The sequence below is a fragment of the Capra hircus genome, chromosome 16, assembly GCF_001704415.2.
Source record: "Capra hircus breed San Clemente chromosome 16, ASM170441v1, whole genome shotgun sequence".
In the NCBI taxonomy this organism is placed as follows: domain Eukaryota; kingdom Metazoa; phylum Chordata; class Mammalia; order Artiodactyla; family Bovidae; genus Capra; species Capra hircus.
Window position 1 is genome coordinate 55,053,673 of NC_030823.1, and position 22,515 is coordinate 55,076,187.

General features: G+C 47.2%; 1 protein-coding gene across 1 annotated transcript in view; it reads right to left on the bottom strand.

The window, feature by feature from the left end:
• The window catches only part of TNR (tenascin R), a 483,754-nt gene continuing 464,735 nt past the window's right edge, over positions 3,497–22,515 (bottom strand). The window contains exons 19-23 of the mRNA XM_018060627.1: positions 19,806–19,957; positions 18,279–18,375; positions 12,270–12,431; positions 7,810–7,973; positions 3,497–6,844 (exon numbers count right to left, since the gene is read on the bottom strand). Of these exons, the coding sequence (XP_017916116.1) occupies positions 6,725–6,844; positions 7,810–7,973; positions 12,270–12,431; positions 18,279–18,375; positions 19,806–19,957 (695 nt within the window). The 3' untranslated portion in view covers positions 3,497–6,724. The remainder of the gene's footprint in view (positions 6,845–7,809; positions 7,974–12,269; positions 12,432–18,278; positions 18,376–19,805; positions 19,958–22,515) is intronic.

Sequence of the window (22,515 nt, forward strand, 5' to 3'; positions counted from 1 at the left end):
AATTAGAGAGCTTCCCGTTATGGTTCTACTTAGCAGCTATGTGACTTTGGGTGTGTTACTTAATCTTCCTGTTCTATTCACTCATCTGTAAGATGATTAAACTTGGGTCAAGATGTGGTGAAGGTTTAACAAAGTAATAGATGTCAGGCTTCTAACACAGTATCTGCAAAATAAAAGGTATATAGTCAATACCGTTTCTCTTCGTCTTCATTTGGGGAGAGAAAAGTTTAAGAGCCTATGGCAGATCTAATCTCACCTCTGTGTGAACTTGGGCAAGTTGCCTAACCTCTCTGGGCCTCAGTTTCCTGGAGAATGAAATGAGAGGGATGGCTTAGATGAGCTTCAGAGGCCTTTCTAGCTCTGAAGGTTCCCAACACTTGCTGTTTGGAAGCTGGGTTGAGCATATTACTGAACAACACAGCGCCTTCCTGGGGGGCTGCCAGGGGAAGCCTGGGGGGCTGCCTGATGGGAAGAAAACAATATAAAACAATGTGATCATCCATGCATTCACCTCCTGGCCACGCATCTGGACCCAAACCCTCTCTCAAGGCTTCTGTGTTCCAGGCCTCCTGGGATATCTGCACTGCCGCCCATGAACCCCTGGTGCCCATGAGCCAATGCGAGTACCTGGGAGAGTGGAACCGTGAGACCAGAAGGGTTAAATGAATTGGAAATTTAGCACCAGTCCAGCCTCACTGCCGACAATGAGGAGCTGTTTTAGGAAATGAACAGCAGACAGGGGTTTTTCTGAGGAACAGGATCTGTGTTCTTTGGATGCTCTGCAGTAGCCTTATTAAGCTTGGGGAAGGAGCGAGGATTTCCGGTGGGGAGGAAGTGCAACTCTGTCCAAAGACGGCGAGGTTTGCCAAGGACATTTGGACAATGAAGTGTTGCAGGTGCAATGAAGTCATGCTTCAGGCAAGGGGTGACCTTGAAAATTAATCAGAAATGCTGGAGATGGTAAATTGGGTTTGTGGCTGCTGTGAAGGAAAAGCGAGGTCCAGGCAGACAGGTGGAGCAAGCAAAGAAAGCCGCTTGCTTCTCATTTCTGTGGTGTGAAGACCTCTGCTGGTGCCTTTGCTCCTCCTCGTGTGAAGCGGGGGAACTGATGGGAGCTCCGGTGGGGGGCCAGAACTCAAAGGACTAATGCTGGTCCCTTTTCCAGGGCTCCTCACGCCTGGTCTCTGTTTTGTTTGTTTATTTGCTATTTTTACTGTGGGGCCATCTCTAAAGAGCTTGCTTTTAGTCTCCAATGACCCATCAGCTTCTTTTTTTATGTTATTTTGTGTTTTGCATTTAATTTTTCCTTCCCAGTTGTTTCTCAAAGCTTGACGAGCCCAGAATAGACCATAAATCCAGCCCGGATACAGTTAGGATGAACTCGAGCCATTCTTTCATATTGGACCTATACCAACACACCCATTTTCCTGGAGTTTTTCCCTTATTTGTTTTTGAGAGTTTTCCTTTAGCCTGTGGGTGCTCATTTGGCCTGGTAGTGACAGAATGCTCCAGAACTGCTGAGGAAAACTTTGTCCCATCTGTGTGGGGTTGAGTGGTAGAAGCACCAAAAGCTTAGGGATGCATTTAGTCAAAGATCTTCAGGGTCTTAGCCAAGGGACCCTGAGGTAGAACCAGAGAAAGGCTATAGGCAGTGCAGCAGCTAGCCCCATGACTCGTCCTTAGAGCAAAGAACCTCTCTGTCATCGTTACTGAGAGGAAAACACACCACCCAGGGAGGCTGAATCAGCAGCTCTTGGTATCTGGAGATATGTGCAAGAAGCAACACTCCTAACCTTCCCAGATTCTTTACAGGCCTCTGGGGTCCCAAGGTCCTTCTTGCAGCTGTGGCAAGTTTGAGACAAGTGAAAGTAGGTTACCCCACCCTCTTGGGATTATTGAAACTGAAGTGTGAATCCTTCTGAGGTTCCTTATCAAAGTTTCAAGAATGGACAGTGAGATACAAACATAGTTCCCCGTTTTATTGTTCAGTCACTCAGCCATATCTGACTCTTTGCAACTCCATGGACTGCAGCAAGCCAGGCTTCCCTGTCCTTCACTATCTCCCAGAGTTTGCTCAAACTCGTGTCCATTGAGTCAATGATGCCATCCAACCAGCTCATCCTCTGTCACCCCCATCTCCTCCTGCCCTCAATCTTTCCCAGCATCAAGGTCTTTTCCAATGAGTTGGCTCTTCCCAGAAGCCCACTAGGCTTCTCTGTCCATGGAATTTCCCAGGCAAGAATACTGGAGTGGGTTGCCATTTCCTCCTCTAGTGGATCTTCCCAACCCAGGGATCAAACCCACGTCTCCTGCTCTGGCAGGCAGACTCCTTACCACTGAGCCACTTGGGATGCCCTAGTGTCCCCCTTGGAGGGAAAGAAATGGAAGTAAGGGATTAGATTGAATGGGAGTCTGGTGATAAGAAAGCAAACCATAGAAAAGCACATATCTTAAGTAAGTGGTTCCACCTTTCCTGAAAATCTGAGTGGAGGGTAAAAAAGAAAAAGAAAAATGTTTTCATGCCCCAGGAGTATTTGCAAATCCAGGCCACTAGCTAGTCTATTTCAACCCCCTCTGCTTGTTGCACTCACTGTTCTCACAGATCCCATTTATCTTCCAGAAGAGAGGACAAAGAGGAAGTCATAAGTCCACTCTCAAATGATGCTTTTAAAAGGGCTCTTTGAGAAGATTCCATAATGACCTGTTGTCCCTTAATCTATGGCTTGGTTCTGGGACTGGATTTTGAAAGTATAAATGTGATTAAAGATTGCTTGGTTTGGCACTGAACTCATTGGCAACCTTGGTTCTTCACATTTGTCTTTGAAATAAGAGCTTCACTGTGCAGAACGCTGCTGGCTTCCCAGGTGGGAGGGCATAGGTGTTGGGTGTCTTACATATTCCATGAGTAGTGGGGTGGAGATCTGGTAGATGAAGGGTAGGGTGGATTAAACTATTTCTGGAATTTTGCTTTGCATTTTCTTGCTACCATTTTTGTTGTTTCTTTTACAGATCAGTCAGCTAGTTTTCCTGGGTCCTGGTCTGGTATGAGTTGTGAAAATCTGGAGGCACTGTGTCCTCAATCCCATCATCGGAAGGTGACTGGGAGATGTCAACGCCACCTTGTGGTCATGCCTAGCAAGTTTCCCTCCTCCAGTTGAAGTGAAAGTTGTTCACTCCTGTCTGACTTTTTGCTACCCCATGTACTCTTGCCTGGAAAATCCCATGGACGGAGGAGCCTGGTGGGCTGCAGTCCATGGGGTAGCTAAGAGTCGGACATGACTGAGAGACTTCACTTTCATGCATTGGAGAAGGAAATGGCAACCCACTCCAGTGTTCTTGCCTGGAGAATCCCAGGGATAGAGGAGCCTGGTGGGCTGCCATCTATGGGGTCGCACAGAGTTGGACACAACTGAAGTAACTTAGCAGCAGCAGCAGCAGCAGTACTTACTATACAGTCCATGGAATTCTCCAGGCCAGAAAACTTGAGTGGGGAGCCTGTTCCTTCTTCAGGGGATCTTCCCAACCCAGGGATCGAACCCAGGTCTCCTGCATTGCAGGTGGATTCTTTATCAACCAAGCAACAAGGGAGTCTAAAGGCTGGCAGGAATTTTCCACAAATTTGTCATCTCTTCCCTACCTCTGCCCCTTCACCTTCTAGAAATAAACCTGGAGAAAGTGTTTACTGCGTTCGAAATTATCTGATTGGGAGATGCAAGAAGAAACTGTTTGGGTCTTGGGTCTAGGTGGTGAGCCTATTGAGGTCATTGGTAGGGTGTTTTCTTTTTTTATAAGCACATATCCTGATGTGTTTGCCGTTAAACTGCTTCTGAGCAAAGTCCACCTCTATTCCTTCTGAGTCCCTTGAATGAAACTGTGGTGTGTGAGGGTGAGCTCTTTGTGACTATTGTGTTCTGGATCCATCTTTGGGGAGAGCACTGGTGCTTGGAGAAACAGGATAAGCAGAAATCCATGAGTCATGGTATGAAGCTTTGAGTCCAGTTGACCATGGGCCTTGGGGAGATACTGACGTACAGTGTCTCTTAACATTGGTGAAAACTTGTGAGAAAATCACTCTACCTAATAAAAGGAATCTATAAATCCTTTTTATAGGAAGTTAGGTGAGCTGGTCTTTGAAGTTCCTTTCTTTGCTTTGAAATTCTTTAACAGGAATCTAGGCAATGCTGCTGATACTATTTATAAAAATGTTCCATAGGATAAAATGGTTCCAGTAGAAGACAGATTTTGGTTCCCATTGATGTTTCTTGGCTTTCACCTGAATTGACAACATGAGGACCCATCATCTTTTCCCGTCTCAGTTCCCTCAATGAGGTGGGCTGTGTTCGTACCACCCAGAACCCCGGGTTCTGCTTTTATGGACGAAATGAGTCCAGCCACTTTCTTGGCACAGTCTTCTCTGCAATGTTTTCGTGTGTGTGTGTGTGTGTGTGTGTGTCTATATGTCCATGTGTATATGTTTTACTGATGACTTCTGAATCAGCTGTTCTTTTTCTCTCTCTTTCATAAAGCAGGGCTTCTAGTGAATTTTCATTGCTTAGTTGTCCTCACTCACCAGTGCCAATTTCCATGTTCAGATCAGAGACTAGCCTTACTGACCGTCAGAACTGAAAGGGAAGTTAGAAGCCATTCTAGTCTCATCCTACCAGATGAGGAAACTGAAGCCACAAGAGGTGAAACAACCTTCCTGAAGTCATAGCGCCAAAACACGGCAGAGCTGGGCCCACCCCTGAGACCCCAGGTTCCTCGTCCGACAAGCTTCCTGCTGTTCCCTGGGCTCCCACTCTCTAGCTAAATCTTAATTAACAGGTTTCTTGAAAGGATTGTTTCTGTTGCTTCTTCCTTCCCCCTAGTGTTCTGAAGCCCATGGTGAACTGAGAAATCGGAATGTCTCCTCCATTTCCGCCACTGGTCTGACAGTCACACCCACACCCTGGCAGTGGGCAGTGAACAAGACCGTGAAGATCTACTAAAGGCAGAGGGCAAGGGGCAGCTGACTCCATCCTCGTTACATCAGAAACGTGGTGGCCAGCCTGAGGAACTGTCCTTCCCTGCTTAATAGAGCTCAGTTACATTGGGCATGTTTCCGTTAGAAAATTGTCAGCTCTCAGGCTCATCCAGTGATTGGCTAGGAAAGACCCAGGATGTCTCAGTCTGACTAAAGGTGGATATTACAAACAACAACAACAAAACCAAACCTGAGGCCTTAAGGAAAAAGAGAGAGGAGGAAACAAGAGGCTAGGGAGACTGGGCAAGAATTTTGGCAGACACCACAGGAATGCTTGTAGCTGACATTTGGTTGGAGAAGTTGAAGGGTCATGGCTTTAGAGCCTCCAGCTCTCTTGGGTATAAAACTCAAATCATGCTAGCAAAGAGAGCACATCTCATAAAACAGGAGGTAGGCCCATACTTCTCCCCTATTCACCTTTGGATTTCTAGATGTAATTTCCTCTGGCACTTTTCATTTTTCCTCTCAAAGGCAGAATAAAAAAAGAAGATGGAGAAAGGCTTCTCGTGAGCTCACCTCATTAAGGAGGTCATTCCTGTTTCTCACTGGACCAAAAGAAAGAGGAGAAAACTGAAACCCAAACCCTGAAATTTCACCTCTTCCCAGAGATTATCAGTCAGGGGAATGGCTGGCTGGTCATATGACTTCTCCTGACTGTTATTAAGCCACTTGCCCTAAGGAGAGCCTGGCTGAAATGAGAGCCTCAGAATTGAGGCTTTAGTTTGCAATTCAGGGAAAAAGAATCCATGACAAATAGGATCAGAAATAGAGAAAATGGAGCTAGGTGGGATCTATGTTCCCCATGGCACCTGTGATCTCAATGGCAGGTTCCGAGGGGAACCCAGATCTGCTTCTTCTGTCTTTCCCTCAGTGCCTGCCCCAAAGTGCTATGAACCATAGCTCTCTCCCCCTCCCAGCTTCAAAGACAGTTGACCTGAGGGAGGGGGCAGGGACTTATGACCCTCAGGCACGTGGCTGCTGTGCAGCCCAAGCCAGGTGCAAGCAGCACCTTGGGAACTAGAATCCAAAACAGTGGCTGGGTTTGTGAGGCCACAGGGGATCTTAAGGTAGGATGGAAGTGGGCAAAGGATGGGTTGGCTAGAAAATAGGCCCCTCCACTTGGAAGGTGACAGAGGACACTTGGCTGGTAAGACTAAGAATGTTTGATGAGAATCTTTGGCCCATTACAAAGGACTTGGGTTGCTGGGACAGGATGAGGTTAATCTGTTTCCTTTTAAGGGGACTTGTTGGCAAAGCTCTCTTGCTGGGGCTTCTCTCTCTCTTCTCGGGGCTGGTGTGAGAACCCGGCCACCGAAGGCAGTGACCAGAGCTCGGTTTCTGGAAGTTAAGGGTATCTCAGAAGGAGGGCAGAAAAGAAGGCACGTGCCTGTCACCGATCTGACTCCACGATCTGGCTTTGAGTTGGTCTTTTAAGAAAATGTCTCACTGTTCCTCCTTGCTGGAAAAAGGGGGGATGGTTAGGGATGGCTGGGTAGGAGGGAGCATGGAGACTGAGGGGCAGGCCCGGGGGCAGCAGAAACCATGAGCTGCTGATTCTCAACTGATTTCTGCTACATCCCGCTTCCTTCAAACACTCTTAACATGTTGCAAAGCACATTACTATGCCCCCACCCCTTGTTTCATATTATAAAGTACAAACAAATGACAGAATAGGTCAGTTGGCTCATAGCCACCCACTGCCTAGAACTGCAAGGACCGCCGTTTTCTCCCTGCCACGAGACGGTGGCTGTATGGGCGCATCTTCATCTCCACGAAGGGGATGGAGAACTCGTGGCCTTTCCAGTGGTACCAGTTGATCCCCTGGGAAGGAGAAAGATGAGCATGTCAGATCACCTTTCCCCACTCAAGCAAACTCCCAGCCTGAAAAGAAAGAGGGTGCTGAGAGCGGGGAATCCAAGATGAACATTTAGCCCTTTTCCATTAACTTGAAGCTTTGTGTCTGAGTTCCCTCCCCCCACAAAAGGGGCCAAAAAAGAGATTTTTTTTTTTTTTTCTAGCTTTTCTCTTTAGGCATGCTTGTGGTCTGGGCCTATAATAGTAATGTGTAGCAGGTCTTCCCTTATCACTGGCTTTCTGGTTTGGGCTTTCAGGATTTGCATGCACCAGTAAATTTGAATTTCAGATTCCCAACAGTATAGAAGCATTTTGAAGAGCATAACTGTGTTTGACTGCTCACTCTGGATGGGAGTATTAAATGGTTTCCATCTATCAGGTGACCAACCATCTTGGTTTGCGCAGGACTAAGGGGTGCCCCTGGCTGCTGGCCTTTCCTGTGCTAAAACCAGAGAGGTCCCAGTTGGTCACCCTATCGTCCAGCCCAGCCGATGGATGTGTAGTCTCCAGTGGGGAGACATGGTCTCTTTTACACTGCTATTTCTGCTCTCTCCCTTCCTAGGATACTTCTTTGGATGAAGCCGAGCCGAACCTTCTTTGGATGAAGCTGTCCCTGAACTTGATAAGCCCTTCACGGGATATCCTAGAGGAGGAAATGAAATGGGACTTGACTGGTCATCAAGGTTTCTCTGGGTGAGTTCTAGCTCCCGGGTCCGGGTGTGTTCCCCTTTTCTTCCTCTGGCTTTGACTCTGCCCTGTTCTTATCTCAGTGCCTGCATTGTTTTCCTCTCTATAATAGTCTGTTCTCAACACTCTGAGTGTATCTTTTTTGAAAGGAAATGCAAGGCCCACCTGCGCACTTAGGACATGGAGCTAAGGCACGTGGGCTGCACGGCGCTGGCTCATCTATGCAGAGGCAGAGTTTCACCCACCTGACTGTGCCTGGACTCGCCGTATTTCCCATTGAGGTTGGTCCGGTGGCAGTTCTTATACCACCAAGCGCCCTTGTATGACATGGCACAGTTGGTAACTGCTATGTCATTGTCTCTGTCCTCCGTGGAGAATGGGCGGCCCTGATGGTAGCTGAGAGAATCCCCTGGGAAAAAAAAACCACATGCTTGAAGCTGTCCTTGAACCTGTCATTCTTTTGTCACAACGTTCTGGACATTTGGCCCAGGCCCCAGCAAACCTGGCTTCTGCTTCAGAGGCCTTCCACTTACCTCTCTGTGTCTATTCAGCTTCAGCCTGGCTACACTGAGCTCTTTCTCCATGTACTCCTGGGATCCACTACATCTGTGCTGCTCTCTCCAGCTCAGTTCCTCATTCCCCCGGCCTTCTGCTCAGAACTGTGTTCACTCAGCTCCGCCTCGCCATCCCTGCCTGTTTCCTCCAGGCCGGCACTGGGACACAGGCATGGATGGCTCCTTGTGTCTCAGAGGAGACACTGATGAGTCATGCTGCCCTGGATAATCCGGGTCACCACTGTGCAGCCTGGCTTTCCCCAGGCCTTGGTCATGTCCAATATCTGCTCGTTCAGAACTTGGGTCCACATGTGAAGAGGGACATTAGCTAACTAGAGTTTCTGTCCGTAGGAAGCAAGATGATAAGAAAATCCTAACCATATTAGAGGAGAAGTGATTGGGAAAACCAGGGCTGTATCTTGGGGAAAAGCAGACTTGTAAGGGGAGACAAGGTTCTAGATCACTGACTCCAGATATTTGATGGGCTATTTAGCAAACAAGCAGAACTCCACCAAACAAACACTCTTTGGAGAAGTATGGGGATCAGTAGGTAGAGACTGTGAAGTTAGAGCTGTTGATAAATGGGATAGACTACTTGGAAATATGGGGATATCTCTATTTTTAGAAGCTGGGGGTTTTCTTGTTGGGATGTTGTACAGGCCACGCATATGAACTGAGTATTTAAGTAAGGTATCAAGCTGTAATTAATTTATAACTATTGGCCAAACCTCTGGCAGAACTCGTGGTTAGATATGTTGTGAAGGGGCTCATGCTATTGAATGAGTGTTGTCTAAGATGCTTCCGAGGTCACTTTAAGCCAGGAGAACTCATGGCTGTGGTCCTGTGGCTTCCTGAGTCCACCCTCACAGTGGCCACTCAATGCCTCCAGGTGCTTCTGGTCACAATTTAGTTCTTAGGAGGATGGTCTTTCTTTTATAGGGAAGCCTGGTCCATTCAGGCCAGCTTGGTCCCTAAGTCCATATGTTATTATTTCTATCCCATCGTTTTTATCTCCCTCTCTCAGTCTCTAAACAAACCAGGCTTTACTCTATCCAGAGCTAATCCCACTGACCTACAACTCATTCTTTCTCATCTCTTCCAGGTCCTGGAGAAGGCAGAAAAGAGTTCTTACTTTTTTTCTTTTTTTTTTCATATAGATACAGATAGAGATAGATATATATTAATATTTTGGCATTTTCATTTCTTCTCACCCTAACTCATACTCAATCCCTGTGTCTTAAAAAATCCTGGCTTAATCCTACTTTCTAGAGATTCTTTCTTTACCATCAGTCCCCTATTTTGTCTCTGCCCATGTTTCTATATTCGCATCTCCTGCTTATCTCTCTAACCTAGGAGCTGCCCTCCCTGGGAACTATTCCCTCCTCACTCCCTGGGAACTGTTCCCTCCTGCTTCCCCTTTGGATGTTGCCTGCTGCTCTCTCAGATATGATCCTGATGTTGGTCTTTGTCTCCTCCCCAGATCTGGCCCCCTTCCCATTCCTACTTCATAAATCCACCTCAAATGTTCAGTTCATCTATTATCTAAGTCTTAGTTTTTCTCTCTCAAACTGCTGTTCAGATTGATGCTTTTCTCTTAACTCCTAAGATCAGTCAAGGCTCTTGTGATCTCCTACCAAGATTAATGCAGCAGCTCCAGCTGGTCTCTGTTCTTCACTCAGGTTTGCTTTATCCTATTTACAGCTGACACTTGGATCTCGCTAAAACTCCACGTCCGCTATGTCACTCAGGACCCACCATGGCTCCCCACTGCCCACCGTATTAAGACAGAACTCCTCAGTCCCCTCGGCTTTAAGGCCCTTCAGGGTCTGACTCCACCCTACTCCACCTGCTTCCTTTCTATTCTTTCTGAATGCACACCTTGTCCTGGGCAGCCAGGTCCTCTGCACTTGCCCTCCCTCCACACTAACTGCTTCTTCTGTGACTTCTCCCCCAGGATTTTCTTTCCCTGGAATGTTCCCTTTCCCCTTGGGATCCCAGCCAAATGCTGCTGCTTTCATGAAGCCTTCTTCAACCTCCAGGACCCCCCTTCTCCGTTAAACTGGAAGTGAGTACCATTCATTTTGTGGTGAGTTGCTTCCAAACTGTTTCTTTTTCAGATAAAAGTTTAGTTCTTGCAGAGGTCATGCCTTATGCTCCTTATGAGTCCTCACAATTCGCACGATGAACTTTTGGAGGTTGCTCAACAACCTTTTAGCCATAATTTGACTTGTAATGTTCAGCTCCAATTCAATTAAGAGTCCTGGTTAGAGACTTGGATTTTTGCAGACTTGAGAACAATGGAGATGGGAGAAGGGACTGAACTTGGCATTGAAGGCCATGGAGGCCACTGTTCTAGTGGGGCCAATAAAGATGAGCAACATGCAAGACAAAGGCCAGGGGACTTGGGCAATAGTAAGTGCCAGAGAGAGGATGGCTCCTCCTCCCTGGAGACCTTCCAGTCTGGAAAGAACCACCATTGTGTGAAGTTGTTCAGAGAAGGGGCCTACATAAGCCTAGCTTCTCATGGTTTGGAGAAGATGAATTGAATATTTGACCTACGAGGTCAGACTGCAATTCATTTTTGATGATTGGCCAAACTGTTGGTGGGACTTGCCTCTGAAACGTTAGAATAGGGTACAGTTCAACAGCTGCGACCTTCGCGGGGTCCAGCAGTGAGACAGAGCTACCCAGAGACTGCAGAGGTTGGGCCCAAGTTCGCTAGGTAAGAGCACAGCCTGGGGCTGCTGAGGAGGAGGGAGGGGGCTTGGCCATGTGAGGAAGTGGGAGGGCTTGCTTGTCTTTCTGTGGGAGAAATAAGAAGGGATTTCTGCAGGCACGATTCTAATCTTAGGGAGTGGTTGGTATCAGGTTATTTCTGAAATGGTTTGGTCTGACATTTTGTGTAATACATTCCATTTCAAATGACTATTTTACATCTGAAGTGTGGGTAAATTGGATCTTTTATTGGGGCACTTCGGGCAGGTCTGATTGCCATGGGGCATGATCTCTCATGTGAACAACAACAAGGGAAAGCATGTCTTCTCTTGGGAGAAAAGACATCTGGCTGAGCAGATGCAGTCATTGCAGAGGCAACACTTGATGGTCTTAACTCCAAGAGTCTTGAACATGTTGCTAAATTTATACCCTAGCATTTAGCCATATAACTGGAGTTAATGAAAGGACCAATAACTCCATGTACCAAATACTGGAATATTTGGCAAAACAGGTTTTAGGATATGTACTGGAAGGGAACCTAGGAAATAGATAGGCAGAGCCTAAGAATCAGACTGGGATATGATGTCCTGATAAAACTCTTAATGCGACAGAGCTTATAGAGATGGTTGTTGTCCTTAGTGGAAGTGTCATAAAATCTACAGAAAACGTGACCCTGTATGGGTTCTTGTGGAGGACTGAAAAGACATGTGGCCTGTGGGGGGACATGTAGAGCTGTTGTTTGTTCCCTGATGGAGGTGTGATGAAGACTGCTGATAGAGGAGGGGACAGCTCAGAATGAGGGCATCTGTCTTATTTTCATTAGTTCAGAGATGATTTTCCTAGCTGTCATTGCAGGGGAGATTTCTATCCAGACAATAGATGATTATGCTTTCACTGGATGAGAGCCCATATTGACTAATCTAGACAAGAAAAATAATCCTTCACCGTTACATGGTACTTTTTTTTAACTTCAAAAAGCACTTTCACTCTATTTATCACATTATTTTTTCTGTCCGCTCTGTGAACTAGGGCAGGCACCGTTATTAAGATTTTCCAGATGAGGAAACTGAAGTCCGTGAGAAATTGATTGCAGGTCACCTGAGTGGTGAGGAGCTTGCGTGCGAAGTCCCTTCAGTTGTGTCTGACTCTTAGCATCCTTATGGACTGTAACCCCCCAGGTTCCTCTGTCCATGGGATTCTCCATGCATGAATACTGGAGTGCGTTGTCATGCCCTCCTCCAGGGGATTGTTTCAACCCAGGTTGGGGGGCAGCCTGACCAGAGCCAGCACTTCCAGCCCTCCACCCTCCTCCTTGGCCAGCAGGGACTTCACCAGTACTGTGGGCGCTGCTGTTACTGCCCAGAGCAGCTTGGCCTGGAGTGTGGGGCCCTACTGCACGTCCACTACCATCGGGGGCTGCTCGGGGGCCAGGGTACCTGCGGTGCCGTTATAACCTCCTAGGCGGAGTTTGTACAGGCTTCTGCTGTCCTCGACGGAGAACCTGTCGTAGGAGGCGAAGGCGGCCTCCTGCCCGTCACGCATGTCCACGCGCAGCTCGTAGCGGCCCTGGGACGTGATCCTGTGTATGTTGTCCAGCCCTGTGGAGAAGAGTCAAGATCGCAGTGAGCCTGGCTGCAGTGGCTTTGGATATGGGTGGCAGAATGCAACTGTGGCCTCAAAACAGATGTTCTGGGAAAGAGGAGGAGTACTGGAATTGCTTTCGCTTTTAGCCCTTCCCAGCTGGTTATCAAACAGACCCTTGTTGTTGTTGCTGAGTTCCTAGGTCATGTCTGACTCTGTGACCCCATGGACTGTAGCCCACCAGGCTCCTCTGTCCATGGGATTTCCCAGGCAAGAATACTGGAATGGGTTGCCATTTCCTCCTCCAGGGGATCTTCCCGACCCCAAGATTGAACCTGCATCTCTCCTGCACTGGCAGGCGGATTCCTTACCACTGAGCCACCAGGGAAGCCCAATCAAACCTTACCAGACCCCAAATTTCCTCCTGCAAAAAAGCCACCCAGTTCTGCTGGTGAGTTCCCACTGCAGGTCAGCTCAGGGGTCCTGCCATCAAGTACTGACCCAGTAACTGACAAGCTCTGAGCCATAGGATTCCCGGCCTAGGCCTGCCCTCTGCCCCTCCTCCACCTCCCACTCCAAACCAGAGTTTGGGTTGAAAATGATGAGCAGCATTATGGGGGTGTGACTCCTTTGGTGTGAGTGATAGGAAGCGGGAGGTAGGAGCATTGATCAGGGGAACTCAGAGTGGACCCTGAGGGTCCAGAGGATCTGGACATCCTACCCAATAGCTTGGGAGGGGGTTCCATCTACCTTTAATTACACTGTCTTTCCTGTTTTCTGCTTCAGCCCTCCTGAGGCTCCCATAACTGGGTCAGAGAATATTGTCCCTTGTCTCCTGACGCCAGTTCCTGTCTCTCGGATCTATCTGTTATATCTTTGCACTGCCACCTCTGCACTCATCTATCTGGTCAGTCACGCACCCCCACCCCGCCAGCCCACCCCCTTGGCCTTCCACCACTGTCTCCTTGGCCTCTAAGCTTTCTAGCCTTTGATCTAATAGGTGCAAACCCCAGAAGTCCAGAGTTAGGTAGAGCCCAGATCCTTCTTGGTGATAATTTCCCATATGCATTTTCTTGTCTCTTTGCTCTGGCTGGCTGTGCTCTGGATCTTTCTGATTCTGACCTCCCTGCTCAGACTTCAAACCGCTCCCACCCCCACGTTGCTGGTGATCTTGGAATCCTCCTGATTTCTACCTGCTTGCTGAACTGGGGTCCTCTTGCTTTGCTGTGACATTTGATATCTATCAGAATACACCATGATATAGAATTGAAAATATTGCAGGTGGAAGGGAATTTAGAGATGACTTAGGCTAGTCTCTTTGTTTTGTTGAAAACGTGGCTGAAGTCCAGAGAGGTGACATGGCTGATGGAGGGTCACCTGGATCTTTCTGCTTCCCTGTCCTGTTTGAGAGTTAAAGCCTTATGTTAATTATATATTATATGTTATATAACTGTTTGCTATTTGCTGTTTGCTGGGTTACTGGTACCCTACACTTGGCTTGTGATGTGGTGGATCTTGGTGGTGCCCTACCCAGATGCCCTTTAGCTGGTCAGTGGACATAACCTCAGCTGCTAACAACTCACAGCTTTATTGCCCAAACAGGAGTTGCTTCACTCTGGAAGTTACCCTCTCCCTCCCCCATGCCTTGGGGCAGAGCCCCATCAATGCCTGATGTGGGAGGTGGGGGGGAGGTAGTCCCAAATCCCAGCCCCTTTGCTCCACTGGGGACCAACTCTGAGGAGCAGTTCTTGCTCCAGAGCTTCCCTGGAGATCAGACCGATGCTAATCTCCCACCAAGATCACATTGTTAAACTCCTCCCTGCTCTATCCTGTTTCCCCCACCCACTTCTGAGAGCACTCGCCTGATAAATGGCTTGAACAAGAATCCCAGTGTCAGACTTTGCTTCTAGGGAACCCAGCTTACAACATAAACTGTGGTCAGAGTATTACCCCTCACCTGAGTACTGCCACCACACTATACGTCACCAGACTGTGCTTCTACTTAAGAGCCCTCCCTGGCTCCCTATTACGTATGGCATTAAGTCAAAACTTCCCTTCCTCACTTGAGGGACTGTAACATGTCTTCGTTCAACCCACCTCACCTCATTTCCTTCTTTCCCTGAGCTGCATCTTTGCTCTGATTGGATGGTTTTTCATTTTCCCATGTGCTCATGTCAACAGGATCCCTGCCTTCCCTCTTCTCTTATCCCCCTCCCTCCTTCATCCTTTTTACTCACCTCTCAATGCCTTCTGCAGGAAGCTGACTCTTCCTTCTCTGAATATCTGTGGCCTAGCTCATAGATGAGTACAGTGTTTCTGAGTGTGAGAGGGCATCTCTGATGATATGAGAAGTAATTGGGGAATGTGCTTAGTCATGTCTGACTCTTTGTGACCCCATGGACTATAGCCCACCAGGTTCCTCTGTCCATGGGATATTCCTGGCAAGAATACTGGGGTGGGTTGCCATTTCCTCCTCCAGGGGATTTGCCTGATCTAGGGATCGAATCCGTTTCTCCTGAACCTCCTTCATTGGCAGGTGGATTCTTTACCACTGAACCACCCAGGAAGCCATTTTTAGAGTAAGGACTAAATAACTTTAAATGTGTAGGGAGAAAGGTATTTCCAAATTCTGTCTCTTTCTCCGTAGACGGAGGGGAAGCCTTAAGCCTGATTCTAACCATTTCCTCTCAGTCTGGATCTAGTACTTTGTGCATATTCATTGGAAGGACTGACATTGAAGCTGAAGCTCCAATACTTTGGCCAACTGATGCGAAGAGCTGACTCGTTGGAAAAGACCCTGATGCTGGAAAAGATTGAAGGCAGGAGGAGAAGGGGACGACAGAGGCTGAGATGGTTTCATCAACTCGATGGACATGAATTTGAGCAGACTCCAGGAGATAGTGAAGGACAGGGGAGCCTGGTGTGCTGCAGGTCATGAAGCTGCAAACAGTCAAACATGACTTAGCGACTGAACAGCAACAACAACAAAAGCTTTGTGGTTTAACACTCAGCACTTTCTAATCTCCATTTTTAACACCACCAGCACCAGCAACAATTGGCATTTAATATTTTTGCTGTTTTCATTGCATTTATTTTTAAGATTCCCTTTTATTTATGGCACATGATGACTCGCTTTCTGTTTTTGGCAATGCTGTGATGTTTCTTTCACAAAAGAATAGATTTCATTTTAAAAAAGTGATACATAGGGACTTTCCTGGTGGTCCAGTGGTCCAGACCCCAAGCTTCCAATGCAAGGGGCCAGGGTTCAGTCCCTGGTCAGGAAACTGGATCCCACGTGCTAAAACTGAGGATCCCATGTGCCACACCTGGGACCCAGCACAGCCAAATAAATAATTTTTTTAAGTGATATATAGAAAATTCAAGCGTGCAACAGTTCAGATGTTTCCCAGAAGTGACTGAGGCTGGGGAAGCATGAGCACTGTCCGCTGTGGGCACATCGATTTCTGTGCTTTACACTTACCTCCCAAGCTGTTTGCAAACTCTTAGAAGGCAAGGATACTTTCTATTCACTTCTCTTTCCTTTTTTACCTTCTATTTTTATTACATTCATCAGCAAATACAGATCCAGGCATCTAATAGACACTCAACAAATTCTTATCAATTGAGTGATTGGTATCTACACTTTCAGTTCAGTTCAGTCACTCAGTCGTGTCTGACTCTTTGCGACCCCATGAGTTGCAGCACGCCAGGCCTCCCTGTCCATCACCAACTCCTGGAGTTCACCCAAACTCATGTCCATCAAGTCAGTGATGCCATCCAGCCATCTCATCCTCTGTCGTCTCCTTCTCCTCCTGCCCCCAATCCCTCCCCGCATCAGAGTCTTTTCCAATGAGTCAACTCTTCGCATCAGGTGGCCAAAGTATTGGAGTTTCAGCTTTAGCATCATTCCTTCCAAAGAATACCCAGGACTGATCTCCTTTAGAATGGACTGGTTGGATCTCCTTGTAGTCCAAGGGACTCTCAAGAGTCTTCTCCAACACCACAGTTCAAAAGCATCAATTCTTCTGCTCTCAGCTTTCTTCCCAGTCCAACTCTCACATCCATACATGACCACTGGAAAAACCATAGCCTTGACTAGATAGACCTTTGTTGGCAAAGCAATGTCTCTGCTTTTGAATATGCTACCTAGGTTGGTCATAACTTTCCTTCCACGGAGTAAGTGTCTTTAAATTTCATGGCTGCAATCACCATCAGCAGTGATTTTGGAGCCCCCCAAAATAAAGTCTGTACTTTAGGTACCTACTATCCTCAGCCACGGTGACAGGTAATGAGGATGAAAATGAATATGGTTAGGTCCTAGGCCTGAAAGAAGTTTACATAGTATAGTCAGGACAGACAGAAAGGAAAACAGACTCTGATTTGGGCCACAAAGGAGAGAGACTGCTCCTGCAGGCAAAGTTAGGGAAAAATGGATAGGGCAGGTCCTGCTGGGGAAGAGGAGGTGAGCTGAGCTTTGAATATGCAGAGAAGCACAGCAAGGTGTATGGGGCTGGAGGGGAGTTGATAGACAGAGGTTCCTTGCCAAGGAAACATTAGTGATTCTAAGGCTTTGGAGTCTGGGGAAAGGGAGGGATGAACTGGGAATTGGGAGTTAACAGATACACATTACTATATACAAATATTGTACTGGCTAAAAAGTTTGTTTGGGTTTTTCCATACTACCTTGCTGAAAAATCCGAACAAACTTTTTGATGAACCCAATAGATAATAGGACCTACTATATATAGCACAGGGAACTATAGTCAATATCTTCTAATAACTGATAATGGAAAAGAATCTGGAAAAGAATAGATATATATATTTATGTGTGTATGTATAACTGCACATTTTGCTGTATACTTGAAACACTGCCAATCAACTATACTTCAATAAGAAAATGTTTGGAGTTTGGTGCAGGGAAGGGGAATGGGGCTCTTGGTGGTGGGGAGCAGGCCCAAGAGGAGGGCCTTGTAGCATAGCTAAGGTGCTGGTGATGAGGACTCACTTAGAAGTTCTACAAATGGGACTAGCCATTGCTCAGATTTTGGCATGAGAGAGATGGTTCTAGTGGGCATGTAGACAATGGTTGATCCAGGAGGCAGGAAGGCCAGTTATGGGGTTCTTATAGGAGCATCCAAGAGAAAGATGGTGAGGCTGAGAGGGAAATAGAGAGGAGGCCACAGACACAGAAGACAATTATTGCCTTTCCTTGGCCTCCCTTCATGATCACTGTGAAAATCTAACAGGGAGATGCAGGGAATAATAAATGTACTGCTTTCTGGAACTGGATCCTCTGCCATCTGCCTGGGTCGGGTGTGTGTTTACCTTCTCACACCAGTTCGGTTCTCAATCTACACCTCCCGCTTGTGTCAGACCTCTAGGAAATTGCCAGTCACCTCTAATGTCATTTTCATTTTTTCCTTTTCCATCCCAAGTCAGGTAATAATATTCCTCCAAGGAACAAGGTCTGAGTGACTGTCTCATTTTCCTCCTGGCCTGTAGGCTGGCTGGCTGATGCCTGGCTTCTGAGAGATGACCCGCCAGCCTATTGCTCCCCCTGCCCCCCTCCCCCATCAGGCAGCTCACTCCCTTTGTAAAAGTTGCCTCACGTCAAGACCCATCAGCATAAGAGACTATTATTAATGAGGATGGGAAGAGACAGAGCAAAGAGGAAAACACCACCACAAGATAAAAACAGATCAATAGTGGAGCCAAACAGAGCAAGAGGCACTGAAAGCAATTCACGAGCTGTCAACTTCTCAACAGACCCAGGGTTTCTGATAATCCCAGATGGACACAGAAAGGAGAGAGACAGACAAAAAGCCGGAGTAGCATTCCAAGGGAAAGAAAAAAGGAGGTGATACCCAGCCAAAACTCATCCTCCAGGTTCCCAAAGCCAACACGGTACTCAGCCCATTTCCGGAAAAAATCAGTTTGGCCATTCTGCCGCCTCTGGAACACCTGTGAAGAGAAAGGGGGACACATGAAAAAAAAATGCTAAGGAAAATAAACTTTAATGAGTAAAGCTGCTGTAACTGAGTTTTATATCTGCAGTGACAGAGACAGGTAAGGACCACTGCAGTAGAGAGTTCAGGATTTGCACAGCGGTCATGGCAGGAGACGCTCGGAGCCCTTCTCTGAAGCACAGGGGCCTTTGATGAATAGGCTGGGGTGTGATGTTGACACTAATTTGCACCCCTGCAATGTAGAAAGGATTCAGGATACACATCAAACTCCCGATAGTCAAGGGAAATAGGCAAAGCTCTCAAATTCATCTTTTCACACCGTGCCATGCAGCAGAAAGCATTTTTCACCAAAAGAACGGGACCCATTTCAGATCAGCCAGTAATGTCATCATCTTGTTCCAGCCAAAGCGAGTGTGTATCATTCACTTTCTGAGCCGTTTAAGTGCTAATTTCATTTAACCTCCAATACATCAGCCTCGACTTCAACTTCCGATTACGCTTTAAGAAGAAGGCACAAATATGTCAGAAACATAAAAGAAGACATCTCCCAAGAGTGACTGTTTGGAGCCCAGCCACCATTTGACTCCATTCAACTGTGAAAAATCCAGCATGGTGTGTTGGTGCTGGAGGCGGGATCCTCAGGAGGAAGGGGGGTGAAGGGGTTGGGTTTCCATCTGCACTGACTTAGCTAATGCTGGGCTGCTTTCCAGCCAGGCTGCCAGACCTCCCCCACCTGCATAGTGGCCTGCAGTGATGTGTGAGGCTGTTCGCCAGGCTGCTCATTCTCTTCTCTCTGTACTGCCCTATTGGACATGGGAGGAGTGTGATAGGAAATGGAGTTTCTCTTTTCCCCTCCACTGCTGCTCCCTAAAGGCTATGGGGAAGAACCAGAGAGGCCAGAAAAGGATGGAGACGGCCTTTGTAAATAGAGGTGGTCCTCCACTTTCTGCCCCTTAACTGCTCCGCCATATGTGATTCTCCAACAGAAAGATACTGATAACCTCCCCATAGAGACTTCCCTCCTCCTGCGAGGGACTCACCTCCTCTACTCCTTATCATAGCTGCAGTTTTCAGCAGGCGAGACCCTGGGCCTCTCTGAGCTACTTCTCCCTTTCCTTGGCATCCTCCTGCATGAACTATCTCCCCACAAGGAGCCGTTTTCCTGGGTCCCCCTTTCCTGGCTGGGCCCCTGCAGCCTCATAGTCTTATTCCTTCTTCTGCCTGGTCAAACCTGTGATAGGGCTGCTGAACGAGGGCCCTGAGGACGATGCAGAGCTCCAGAGTGGACCTGTGGGGTGGGGGTGGAGGAGAGTGGATGAAAAAAATGGCCAAAGAATGGTGAAGTGTGGATGGATGGGTGCTGAGCCAGGTGGATGGAGGCACCAAGATTGCTGGCATGCCCGGAGAACAGCCATAGGTACTTACAATCCAACCACCCCCATCGGTGGTCATGTCGCAGTACACCTGTAACTTCTGGCTTAGCTCTCCGTTGAGGAAGATGGTGTAAACCCCACTCAGAGTGTCTCCGTTCATCAAATGCTGGGCACAGTCTTGAGGATGAGGGAAGACCCGGCCCCCTGCACAAGAAAAGAGGCAGTTTCCATAGTGGGGTAGGGACCTCCCACTATGCATGAGAGCCCCTTGGACTGTAAAACATTTTAGAGAATCTGATAGTGCTTCATCAAGAGCTGTAAGGAATCTTCACTGAATCTTCAACTGATGTTGGGTTTATCAGACAGTATACAGCTTTATGGGATCTGAAGACCAAAGAGCTGGGTTCACTGTGCGACTCCTCAACTCCCCCACTTGTTTAGCTTAGGCAAATAGCCTGACTTCCTGGCATCTGTCTTCTCATCAGAAAGATGAGGATAATAAAAATATTCCTCCAGCAAGGGTGAAAGTATGTTAATACAGAGAGTGATGGGTTACTTAGGCGATGATTACAGATACATGGGCCACCATAAATCACGGCAGGGCCCACATCTCAAAAGAATGAGAAGGATTTAAGCACAGCCGTCCACCATCTTCACAGCTGCCCATAAGGAATGCCCCAAACAGGCTTAGTATTAGCAAGAAGATGGATATCTGTTTCTCATGCAAAATAATCTCCTGATTGGACTAAACAATCAAATGGCCATGTTTTACAGTTCAGTTTAAGTTTAAGGAGAGGGCAGAGGAAATAAATTGCTGCTCATCTTTCAGAGAGAACAGCCCAATTTGTAGAACAATGTCTAATTAGCTGAAAGAGAAGCTTAAATCATGTGTCTTGAAGAGCTTGGCTTCAGGGCAGATTTTAATGCTCAACAGGCAAGCCAGAAAGCAGAGGTCCCATGGGAGGAGCTTTACTGGACTGCAGGAGCTGATGGGAGCTAGTTAAAGGCAGAGCTTGCCACGGGAGGAAAAGTGCCTTGGGTGCCCTGTAAACATAAGATCTCTGGGTCAGTGGAAAGGGTGGTGTCCTGCTGCGGTTCTGCATCTTGCGAACTGTAGCAGAATCCTGAAGAGGGGTGGGGTAGGGACCTCATGGGACCCTATAGCGGCCCCTCGTGGCAGAACCGGTGCACTGCAGGTATAACAGAGGGCCACTTGGAGAGTCATCCAGTGGGCCGGAGCAAGCAGCAGCACAATGCCGAACAAGGGAGATGACAGCAACCTCAATGAAACATCTGTGTTAGTAAGAGCTTCTGGCGGTTTGGTAGGCTTTATGCAAGACCCCTATTGGAGATGTGTTAACTCCTCTTGCATAAGGACTGTCCAGTGTGCTGCCACAGCATGGATTAGGTTCCCCTCCATTTAAGGTAGTGTAGAACAAGCCACCATCTGCTTCAGGCATGTCCCGCCAGGGAATACAAAATAGTCCTATAGAACTAGTACTTTACCAAGTGTGCATTTATTTCCATGCAATTCTTGCAAGAAACGTGAGAGGAAGACATTGTTATAGATTGAAGACTTATTTTACAGAGTAGGAAACTAGCTCAGAAAGATCACATGACTTCCTCTGTTCACTTGAACTTAGGTTTTCAGACTCCAGGTCAAGTGCTCCTTACACTACTAAAATGGGGACTATACCCTATGATACAGTTAGCTGGATCTACAGCTATCCAGACAGCAAATGATTAACGAACATCGTATGGATCATCATAAGAATCTGCCTGCCAAGCAGGAGACTCAGGTTCAATCCCTGGGCGGGGAAGATCCCCTGGAGAAACGGAATGGCAACCCACTCCAGTATCCTTGTCTGGGAAATCCCACAGACAGAAGAACCTGGTGGGCTACAGTCCATGGGGTCGCAAGAGTGGTACATGACTTAGAAACTAAACAACAACAAATATTTATCTTATAAGCATATAAGGCCCCAAAGATTAAAGTTAGCTCAGCGTTCTTTGTTCACATGAAATATCGTAACCCTCCAAAATGTATTTCCTTAATAGCTATAGAAAAGCTCTCAACTTGCATCTCCAGCCTGTCCAAGAGCTCGTTAGAGTACCTGATCCCACCTGTTCCTAGAGGGTCCAGTTACATTTCAGGGACAGGTGTGAGTGAGCACCTCCCCCTGCCCCCCTTGCCACCTTGGGAGCACAGTGATTATTTCCTGGCTTCCAGGATATTCTCTAGCTGGTCTTTAGAGCAACTGGCTTGTCTGCCTTCCTTTTTCCTTTATTTTCTCACTGCTTGAGTTTCTCATTTTAGATCAACATAAAACATGCTTGTCTTCAGCTCACTTCTGCCTCATGCACTGATAGCCCTTTCCTCTGAATCCACCTCAGTTCCTTAAAGGGGCCAGAATCCCACATTTCTTCCCAATACACATATAACACCAGGCCAAACTTTAGAACAGACAAACAAATGATCCTATATAGGCTCCTTCACATTGATAATGATGATTATTTAATATTTCTGCTTAGATCCTTTCAAAAGGCTCAAAGATATTAGTTGTTTTAAAGGTAGAACTGCCAACAACAAATATAGGACAATGAGATAACTTGTTCTGGGGGAGAGAGGCTTTTACATATCTAAATGGCTGTCATATAAAAAAGGGATGCATTTTGATAAAGCCAGAAAACAGGGATAAAATCAAATTAGGAAAAAAGTGGACCTAAGGAGTGTCCTGGGTCAGGAAGATCCCCTGGAGAAG